The 11,345-nt window shown below is 45.9% G+C and overlaps 1 protein-coding gene across 6 annotated transcripts in view; it reads left to right on the top strand.

Annotated features, from left to right (window-relative positions):
- The window catches only part of eif4g1b (eukaryotic translation initiation factor 4 gamma, 1b), a 52,765-nt gene that overhangs the window by 20,696 nt on the left and 20,724 nt on the right, over positions 1 to 11,345 (top strand). For all 6 annotated transcript variants that reach the window (XM_085795000.1, XM_085794994.1, XM_085794995.1 and 3 more), the window contains 3 exons: positions 2,883 to 3,022; positions 9,200 to 9,292; positions 9,745 to 9,835. In XM_085795000.1, the coding sequence (XP_085651126.1) occupies positions 2,883 to 3,022; positions 9,200 to 9,292; positions 9,745 to 9,835 (324 nt within the window). The remainder of the gene's footprint in view (positions 1 to 2,882; positions 3,023 to 9,199; positions 9,293 to 9,744; positions 9,836 to 11,345) is intronic.

Raw genomic sequence — 11,345 nt, forward strand, 5'->3', positions numbered from 1 at the left:
ATACACACATCCCACCCCCCTCTCCCTCTCTCTTTAGTAGTAGTGGCCTGTCAAGTCTGGACCAGCATGGATCAGATCGCTGATCCTGGAGGGGTGGGGGGGTCTTCAGCCGAATCGGAGCCGCCCGCTCTCAGTGACACAACTGAACTGTTTAGCCCGGCTGCCAGAGGGGGGAAACAGACGGAGGGAAGGAGGGAGGGAAGGGAAGGGAGGGAGGAAGGTGAAAAAAAAAGAAAAAGTGAAAGGCAAGGGAGGAATCAGGAAGGTCAGAGGGAGGAGCAAAATGGAGACACGCTGGAAGAGGGAGGGCCGAGCGTTAAAAGAAGTCATTCTGAGAGGGCACCTGTAGAGAGGACAGGAAGAAGTCAAGAGAGGGGGTTTGAAGAAGAGAAACCCCCTCTCCTTTCTCTCTCTCTCTCTCTCTGTCTCTCTCTACAGTTTGCAGTTTGTTTTTGTTTTTTTTATTTTTGTTGTTGCCTTCAGCAGAAACATGGGGAACCGTGGGTCTCAAGAGCAGCAGGACTCTGAGGGTAGGTGTCGTGTCCCCCCTCCTCCTCCTTCTCCTCCTCCTCCCTCTCCTCTTCCATTATTCTCTCAATCTCCTGCACTTTGTGAATCATACTTCAAGCCTCTTTTTTTTTTTTTTTTAATTTACAGTATCAGGACGTTGTCCAAGGGGGAAAAAAAAAAAATCTTGTTGTGCTTCTTTTTTGGCGTTCTGGTTTCCAGCGAGCTCACAGCTTCTTCTTTTTCTTCTCCTCGTCCTCCTCTCTTCCCTGCCTGCCTGCCTGCCCACAGTCTCCCTCTTTCCCTCCCTTTCCCTTTTTCCCCCCTCTTGCGTTGCTCTCTCTTCCCCTCAGCCGGTGTGGGTTTTTGACTATATTTAGGCTGCGCTGCTCCTGGTCAACAATGCAGACTCAGTAATGTGAGTTAGACTGAAATGCATGCAGAGGGGGGGAGAGAGAGAGAGAGAGAGAGAGAGAGAGAGGGAGAGGCAGAGCAGGAGGGAGCCGCTGGGAGAAGAGAGGAGGCCTCTTCAGTCCGAGAGGATTTTATTACCCTCCCTGAGTCCTTTGAAAACTGGACTGCAACTGGTTCTGAACTGTAACCGAGGCCCGTAGCAAGGCCAGGTAATATCACTTGAGTGGTTGGATGACATTATTCACCGGAGAGGCCACAGTAGGAGCTTTTTGAGTTTTTGATTTCTGTAATTTTTTCCCTCTTTTACCCCTTTTTCCTCGGGTCTCTGTCTGGTTGGCAGCTGCTGTCGTGATGAATGCATGTGTGGTGTGCGTGATAAATATCTATATCCTTAAGACACAAGAGGCTCCCGCTGCACAGCTGGGTAGAGAGGGAGAGAGAGAGAGAGTGCTGTGTCATGGTCAGAAGGCCTACCTGTGCCATGGTGGTGCCTTCAGGTGCCATGTCTGCCGTGGTAAACCGGTACGTGCAGATAACGGCACGAAGGGGGAGATTTTAAAGATAGAAAAAAGAAAAAAAAAACACAACTTTTTGGTGCAAAAACTTTAAGGTGCAGCGGTGTGCGTTTTGAGCGCCGTAAGAAAAAGGCCCGGTGGAAAGGAAGCGATTGCAGTTTGAGGTATTTTTAGAAATCGTTTAATTCTGATCATCTGATACTTGATTTCAGCAAGTCACCTGTTAGTGACTCTGCGTGTAAACACAGGCTGTGAGAGCTGAAACAATGAAGTCGATCATCCAATGTTTAATCTGCATCTATTTTGATGATAAAATTAAGTGTTTTGCTGTCACCAGGGACTAAAATGTGAAAATCTAGAAGTTTTAATGTCACACACATCACATTGAAATAAGTTATATTTAGGTTTGAGCGGGATAAAACTTTATATCTGAGGATTTATAATCAGCATTTTTCACAATTTTATTACTCATTTTATAGATGATATGCAAAAATAGTCTGCAAATTAGCAGATAGTGGACATGATTGTCGGCTGAAACCTTTCATAACAGGTCAAATTTGCTCAAGTGAAGCAAGACAAGATAGTTCAACATGGCTCTGATTAGAGTTTAAAAGGTAAAGAGCAGTTTTACCTGTATATGTCCAAACATTAAAAAACAAACAACCAGTTTGAAAGTGGTAACAATATAAAACTTGATGACCTGTCGGCCTGGGTGTATTGATCAATAATGTCCTTTATTGGGTTCAAATCATCAGTGTTTTTCCTTTTCAAAGCCGCTGACCTCTTATTGATCAGTTTGTTTATTCACTTGTTTGTTCCGTCATGAATCATCTGTTCAGATCGCCCACGTCCACTTCCGCTCACCCTGAACTGTTCATCCTCATCACAGTTTGGACTCTAAAGCGTGGGGCTTAAACATTGTTTGTTTTTGTTAATCTAGGAATTCAGGTTTAATTGAGGTGTGTTTACAAGCTGCTCTTCACCGGAGCGCCAGATAGATGCCAGGAGGTGTAAACGTAAGCCCCACACATCCTCAGCCGGCAGCCAAAAGACTTTAGCACCTTAAAAAAAGTGCAATTACCTCAGTGTAATGTCATTATAACTTTGCAGCGGACATAAAACCGCAGCTGCCGTGCTGCAAATCCTCCAGAAATCAAACTGTCGAGTTTTCAGGCGCAGCTCCGTATAACGAGCCTCAAATTAGTCCGACGTGACTTTTAGCGATGTGTAAACACAGCTTATGTGTTATGACCGTGGGATTAAGTCGGTGTATATGTTGGTTTACACTCTCTCTCTCTCTCTCTCTCTCTCTCTCTCTCTCTCTCTCTCTCTCTCTCTCTCTCTCTCTCTCTCTCTCTCTCTCTCTCTCTCTCTCTCTCTCTCTCTCTCTCTCTCTCTCTCTCTCTCTCTCTCTCTCTCTCTCTATGTCTCTGATCTGATCCACAGCAGGGGCCTACTACCCCGCCCAGCCCCAGTTCACCCCCTCGGTGCAGGCGGCGCCCGTCATTATGAACCCGGCGCCCCAGCAGCAGCAACCACCGCCTCAGCCCCCACAGCACATGCACACCAAACGGGAACGCAAACAGGTAAAGAGTTGCACGATTCACCACACCGCCGTTAACACAAAACAGACCATAAACCAGAAGAACACACAGGATTTACATATGTATCTACTCTGGACTTGAAGTCTCCACATGATTCCAGGTAATAACCTTTTATGAACCTTAGAATAAACTCCTTATATGAGATTGTATATCGTTTTAAAGGGCAGTACACCTAAAGTGGAAAATGTCATCAGCTGTTTATAGGAGCAGATCAGGGGATCAGGTGTTTTTATATTGATTGCATATGGAGATATCACATGTGTGTTTTCTACACAGCTCCAAAGAGCCGATCTTGTGTAGACATCTGCATGTATACAGTATTGTGCAAAAGCCTTAGATTTGGTGTTGTAGCAAAGATTTGCCCTCCACATGTCTCTTTATTAAGATACAAACAAAAAAATAAGGGAAACATGTAGACAAAATGTGCAAAGACACAATAATCTGACCAAAATTGCCTCTACAGGCTAAAGGCCAGTGTTTAGTGTGACCTCCCATCAGCACATCTTTAAGTGTGACTGTCATGAGGTTTTTGAATTGATCTTCTTTCAGTACTTCCTCTTTAGATTTCATTGTAGCATCACTAAAACAACAAATCTAATGGAGGCCTAAAACCTCTGCACAGTGCTGTATGTTAAAGATAAAGCAGACTAAAAGACAAATATCAGGTTTTTTTGTGATGGCGCTGCAGCGTGTGCTCGTTATGAAAGTTTTTATTTATTTAAACACATAGTATTGCTTTTTAGTTACAAGACACGCAGAGCCCCATGGGAAATGCTCATATTTAAAACGACCAATGTAAACATTCAGCAGTTACAGTTTTACTGACATCAGTGCAGTCGATCAGAGGCCTGTATCATGAAGCGAGCTCAACCTGCCCGGGGTCCGTTACTCCCAGCCTATCCAGCTGAACCGATCCACAACAATGTCACTCCGGATCAGTGGGACCACGACGCTGGTTATCAACTCGGTAACTCAACCCAGGTTTGTCTTAATGGGAATCGGTGAATGCTCGTATAACGGGCGGGTTCAAGGCAGCAGACCAATCACAACCATTAAGAGAAACAAGAAGAAGCCCGTGGTCCGACCCAACCGAGTTATTAAATGTTTTCAACCCGAACCCGGTGTGTCCGGTCGTGTTGTTTAGTCCGTTGAGAACTCGGACTGGCCCAAAGAAAGAGCTGGACCCTGTATACAGTCTGTGACACATTTATTTAGAAGAAGTTTAATCGGTGCTGATTAAACTTGTAAATGAATGCTGCTCTGGATCCGACTCTTTCTTGTCAGAACCATTTGATTCTATTACATTTTCCATCTTTGCTGAGCAGAAGATTTGTTCTAAATTAAATAAAAGCCTGTCCCATATAGACGCCTGTCTCTAATATAAGACGGGTCAATTCGTCTCATAGTAGAGACAGCACCCCCTCACACACACCCCCATACCCCCTCAAAAAAAACAATAGGCAGAGATATTCAAGTCCAGGCTGTGAGATCCTGGACAATCCTTTAACGCTGTTGTTGTGAATAGACACTCGATATATTTTCATAATGTATCATAAACTGGATACAATCACCGCAACGCTGTCTGGAGCTTCACTACTTTGTTACCTCGCTGAGCCGGTGATCCTGCTTCGTGGTGCAGGGTCACAGCAGTGTTACAAGCAGAAAAGGTGGCACCATGACCTCTTAAATTTATCAACATTATCACTAATCCTGGCTAACACGTGTTCATATATCACAACCTCGATCCATTGCAGTGTGTTTTCCAATTTCTGCAACGTTGTGACGTTATGATCCCGTGACCTCAAATACACATCATCGCACTCATCTTGGAAGGAAGTTTCATGGGTTCAGATTGATCTCAAACGGCATCGTCAAGCACCGAGCTGGTGTGTTATGGTAGATGACACTGTTTTTAGGGTTTCACTGTGGACATATGGCAACATTTGTGAGGTGCATTGTGGGTAGTGAAGTATAAGTTTTGACGGAGAACGTGATGTCTTGTGATTTTGTTGCTTTTGACTGACTGACTGAGTGATAAAGTTTCCCTGTTGGTCGTTGCTCTTTCAAAACATGTTGGCAGCTCTTCTATCTTTCTACATTTTTTTTTTTAAGCTCTTTGCTACACATTCTGCAACTTTTTTTTTTCTGGGCCAAACCCTCCTTGACTTTGTAGAGATGAGTGTAGCCAGGTCGCTCCCTCCCCCCTTCCACCACAGAAACACCTCTCCAGGCCGGACTGCAAGAGGTTTTCTCTCGTCGTCTCTCGTCCAGTGATCGTTTTACAAGTAAATATAGCCGGACAGCACAGTCTTTGTCTTTGATTTATGTGTTTTTTTTTCCTTTCTTGTCAGACGTTATCATGGTTATAAAATCAGGTTTTTTTAGAAACAGAAGGAAATACCATGTCTATTTAAATGAGAGTAGCTTCATTGTGAGGACGGATAAAAGGACTGAAACCTGCTGACAACTCTATACCAGGTTATCTATTGTCAGTCCTGCACATTGGAAGAGTGCACTGTCAACTTATTAAAGTCTATTAGTGTTTATGCCTTATGGAAGCACCGGATACCACTTTATACCACCGAACTATCAGCACACCACTGGAGAAATTGTAACTTAATGTTTTTTTATTCACTTTTCCAGTGTAAAAATGTTTCATTAATGTTGATAAGTCAGTACAGTTTGACCCGATGGCACCGAGAGATAAAGATAAAGCGACGCTGCCCCCGTTGTGTTGCAATCCCCCCTCTGAAGACGCTTCTAGACTCTGCACATTGAGTTCAGTTTACCGGGTTGAAATAGATAGCGGCGAGACTCGACCTTAACTGGGCTGTTCAGTGACCAAGCTGCCGCCGCCGCCGCGACACACAGAGTCCTACAGTATGTCTAGTGTTTCTCCTCCTCTCTCTGCTCTCCAAGATGGCCCTGGCCCTGGTATGTGGTAGCTCTCTGTGAAGCGAGGCCCCGGCCGGTGCCTCCCGCGCAATCCTGGTTTTCAGAGCTCCACAATGGAGTCAACAAGTGTAAAGACGCTGCTTTTCCTCCTGCGTCGTCTTCTTGTCTGATTCCCTCTGTCCAACTGAGAGTGACGAATGTGTTCTGCTTTCTGCACAGTTGAATTTTTTTTTTCAACCTGTTGCACAAGATGAAACTTGTCTTTGTTTGACCAAACATTGTACCCGCAGTGCAGCGATGCTTTTAATCCTCTGATATTTGTTTATTTTCATGTATGAGACACATAAATGTAAGCGGCTCAGGCCTGCGCATGCACGTGAACAGGTTTCCCTGCGTCTTGCATTTGCATAGGTTTTTTTTCCCCTCACGGCTCCGTTTGTGTGTCTACAAACTAGTTTTGTCTGGTTTGCAGCTTTTTTTTTTGCCATATTTTTTGTCTTGAGTCTGTGGCTCAGGTTGGTTTCACATCATAGAGGCTGGAACTTTAACACTTGTCTCCACGTCACGACGATGACGATGTCATCTGAACCCGTCATAGTTTAAAAGTCCTGCTGATAGTGCAAGTCTGTTTATCTGTGAGTCTTCGCCGCTCGGGGCTTCTTTTTTTTTCCTCAAGACTTTAACTTTGCACGATGCCCCGGGTCCGTCCTGCCAGGGAACTTGGCCGGTTATCAGCGGCTGTGGTCGCCTGGGCTGGACTTTGGCCTGTTCCCATGGGCCCCGGCTGCACTGCTGCTGCTGCAGCACCGGCTCCAAGGTTCCCGAGCGCACACAGACACACACACACAGAGACACATATACTCACTCGGTGACACAAAACGTAAAAAAGAAAAACTCCCACTGTGTAAAAACCTCTCAAAGATGACAGGACAGAGGGACTGTGGCACAAATCTGCTCGGGTGAGTTGTGTTCAGTATGTAAAGAGATTTGTGTGTCAGTGTGTGTGACTGTGTGTGTGCAACCACAAGATTTGCATACCTGGTGTTTCAGTGGTGATGCAGGTAGAGATTTAATGACATTTTTTCAGGAGTTTGTGTGTTGGACTTTGCAGCAGCAGCCTCTTGTGTTGACGTGTACGAGTCAGACAGAGAAGGAGAAGGAAGTTGATTAGTTTGTGTTTGTAATTTGTAGATTTTAAAAAGTTGTCGTGTTTTTTTTGTTTTGTTTTTTGCTGCAACTTTTCTGCTCAGTTTTGTACCTGGTGGCGACACGAAGCAGCAGCAGAAGAAAACGCTGTAGCTGTAGCTTTATGCAACTTTTGCCTTTTTTACTTTTTTTTTTTCCTCCTCCCTTAACTTTCCTACTCTCTTTCCTCTCTCTCTCACTGTGTGTCAAAGAGAAAATCTAGAGGGGAGGGGGGAGAGGAGGGGAGAGGGAGGGGGTGAAGGACATGTCAGCACATAGCTCAGCTCCACGTGGCCACCGGTCTCCTCCCCCTCCTCGTGAGCCGGAAGGGCTAACAGACCGACTGACGGACTGACAGACTGACGGAGCAGCCTTCCTCTGCTCTCTGTTAGCTGCTGTGGCACCCCGCTACCCCCCCTCCCCCACGAACACACACACCTCCTCCCCCACCTCCTCCACTCTCAGAAAAGAAAAAAATCTGAGGAGAAACTTTCAGAGTGAACAGGATGACAGAGAGAGAGAGAGAGAACGAAGGGGGAAAGGGGGAGTTTCTTGTTCTGGCTGCTGCTCATTTGATAACGATATTTTTTTTTACCCCCCCTCCCTCTCCTCCTTTTCCTGCTCTTCCTCCTCCTGGAAACCCTCCCATACCTACCCCCTACCCCTCTGCCCCCCTCCTGCCCCTCCTTCACACTCCGGCCCCTTTAACTGTCTGTTGGTCTCTGTGGGCGGGGGTGCGCATTCCAATACCATAGCTTTACAAGGCCAGTCGCTTTATCCTTTTTTCTTTTTTCAGTTTTTTGTGTGTGTTACTCCCCTCCTCCTCCCTGTTCTGTTGGGCAGCGTATGAGAAAGGGGAGGGAGTGAGTCAAGTTGCTAAGCTAGCTCTGCTGTGCTGTGCTGACAGGCCAGGCGCCGCAGCTCTCAGCTCCTGTTCTGTTCCTCTGCTGCTGCTGCTGCTGCTTCTGGCCTGTAAAACAAAAAGAAAAAAAATAACAACAACAACTCACCCCCTCCGCCGGATACCGAGTTTTTTTTGCGTTCAACCCCACCTATCCTGCGTCTTTGCGGAGGAGGAGGAGGTGGTGGTGGGAGTTTAAAGTCCAAGTCTTTGCCGGGGACAGCTTACTCCAGCCTCTACTCCCCCCCACCAGGATGAGAGAGGCCTGGTAAGAGGGGGGCGGATTGTAAACGCTCCGCCGGGGAGGGGAGCGAGCGAGCAGCCGAGCAGGCGAGGGGCTGACAGCAGCGATTCCAGGTAAAGGTCAGTAATCGACGAGCAAATATTGCCGATTGCACTTTTTTTTTTTTTCCAAAGTCGAGCTTTGTCGTGTCGTGTCGGTGTGGACGCTCAGAGCTCGGGCTGCGTGGAGCTCGTGCGTCACTTTTGTAGCCGCTGCTGCTTCCATGACAGCTCCTGTTGCTACTTCTAGAAAGTTAAGTAAAGAGTCGAGAGCGAGCGAGAGAGAGGAGTGAGCTGCAGACACGTGTTTGTAATGTATGGGCACTCCTTATGAGCGAGTGATCAGATTTGCTCTCACTTTTTTTTCCTCCTCTCTCTGCTTGAGTGCTCTCGCTCTCTTTCTGTGTGTGTGTGTGTACAGGAAAAACTGCTTTGCCTTCATGTGAGTCAGGCGTTTTCACAACAGCAGCAGAAACTGTTCCTCTGAATTTTTCTTTCGTTGTGACACTTTGAGCTCAGAGTTTGTCGGGGCTGTTAGCTCAGACCCTCAACGCGGCGGTGACTCAGAGGCCGAGGCACGCCGGGAGGAGGAATTTGCACGGCGGTTAGTGTTTGGATTTGGTGTACCTCGGTATTCAGAATGCCAGAAATGTAGCTTTTCATTCAACGGCAGCAGCAGCAGCAGCAGCAGCAGGGGGGAGGACACAGGACACGTTGCATCATGGGAATGCGTCTCACTTCGCTTCACACGCCTCGCACTCATTCATTTAACAAGTGAAAAAACAGCCCGTTTTTTATTACGTCGCCTCCACCTGGATGATTTATCACCTCTCCACCTCCCCCCTCCCTCTCTCTCTCTCTCTCTCTCTCTTCCCTTCTTCTTTTCTCCTCCACAGATAAGAATAAGAGACCCCAACCAAGGAGGGCGAGACATCACAGAGGAGATTATGTCCGGGGGCCGAAGCGGCTCCACCCCCACCCCACCACAGGTGAGCAACGATGAACCACAGCCACCACCACCACCACCACAGCATAACACACACACAAACACACAAAACCCCCTGTCTCTACTGTGAGAGCATCTATTGTATTTCCAACACGTATCGGATCGGAGCAGCTGGAGCCGGAGGATCAGCGGTTTTACCGACGCTTATGGATTCAATTTAAAACACAATGAAGTGTAGTTTGCTGCTGTTGGAACCGTTTCCTATAGTTTCCTATAGTTTCCTTCAGCCTCTGTGTCACGTTAATCCTGGAAGGCAGCTCTTAAAACAAGAATTCATTCATGGGAAACACCACAGATTTCCAGTTCTCACACACACACACGTGTTACTACTACAGAGCAATTTTTTTTCCTCCCCTCCTCTAGTCAAGTGGAAAAAGTAGTGTTGTCCTCGCCACAGAGGTCAGACCTCATGATTTCACATGTGTGTCCCAACAGACAGCCATATCTGGATCAGAAAGTACAGCAGCGGCGCAGGCCAACGGTGAGAGCGTCACAGCTGCTGCTGCACCAGCGCTGGTCAGACCAGGTGAGTGACACGTGCACACGAAGTCTCTTCATGAAACTGTTTTTTAATATTTTAATTCAGCTGCAAAAACTGCTCATCACACAGATGCTGTTTTATCTGTGCATGTGCATTAACACTCTTGCAGCAGCAGTAGGTTGTTTTTCGTGCTGCATGAAACTGAGAGATAAAAACATTTTCTCACCAATTTACCATTTTCAAAGCCGTCATTATCTCTTATTTATTTCGCCTTTTAAGGACTTAAATTCAGGCCGAACAGCTGTAAAACCCCTCGGAAGCATGTGACCCCACCGCTTGAAAACAAAAATGACACTTAAGTGTTCCCAGCTAATGGTTTTCCTCTTTAGATCGATTCACTGTTAAGAGTTTTTTTTTTTTACGGACGAGTGGAGAGCGGCGGTTGATCCCGTTGCCGTTTTTGACCTCATGATTCATGAATGAGTTTTCATTCAGTAGCTGGTTAATGGGGGAAAATGAGTCAACTTCTTTCTTTTTTTTTTTCTTCTTCTTTTTTTTCATTTTTGCTTGTTCGACTGTTTGGATGTGATGACATTGTGACTCAGATCTCACACAGAAGCCTCTGGATAATCAGGACCCACGACTTGAACGCTGACATGTGTCGCACCAGTTGGTCGAGCAGAGCGAGGGACGCCACGAGTGCAGCTTGTTTTCAGTTAGAAGAAGCAAACCACTATCAGACGACGTGGCATCCAGAGAAAAACGTGGATAGTTTTGTGTAGCGTTTGAATTCACCCACGGAGCCCGCCGTGTTAGAAACTAAAGCGCTGCTCTTTTAAAGGAGACGTCATGATCATTGTTTGAATAGTTGTGTGAAGAGACAAGTTTGAATCCTGTGTTACATTTTCCACCTCCAAACAGCTGGTCGCTCACTGAGAGGATACGAGATGTGATTTAAAAAAATATCTCTAAATCTGACATTGTGTCATCTGATATTATCTGAACCACCTGAAATCGACTGTGCAAACCAGTTTAAACAGGAAGTAGGTGATCTACTCTGTAGTTGAGAAGTAGAAAAATAAACCCTACGATCTGAAGAACAGTGAAGACAAATGCAAAGTTTAACAGCACAATAACTGCAACACCGTGTTTTATTCACCCCCTGGAGTCGAGGCTGTTGAGGCCCAATCAGGGAGCGACTGTGAGTGTCTATGTTGGTGTTTCCAAAGATCTGTTTTCACCCAAACAGACTAAAGGTTTTTAACACTAAAACAGAACCAGCGCCGTTTCTAAAAGTCTCAGTTTTGAGTGTTTAACTCAAAACTCTGGAGTTGTCTGACATGGCCTAACACACAATTTATTCTAAAATGTCAGTATAAATGCTTATATAAAGGGGTAAAACACTGGAATGGCAGCTGTTGTACTATTCCTGGGATATGTTTCACATAGTGTAGACTTTATTGTGCAAAGATTTAATAGAAAAAAAGCAAAACGCCTCCTTTTGCTTTCATCATATTCCATCACGTGCTGTTTCCTGACAAATTAAAAAAACAAA

Source organism: Trachurus japonicus, chromosome 13 (genome assembly GCF_045865225.1).
Source record: "Trachurus japonicus isolate A0001 chromosome 13, Traja_1.0".
NCBI classification, from domain to species: Eukaryota; Metazoa; Chordata; class Actinopteri; order Carangiformes; family Carangidae; genus Trachurus; species Trachurus japonicus.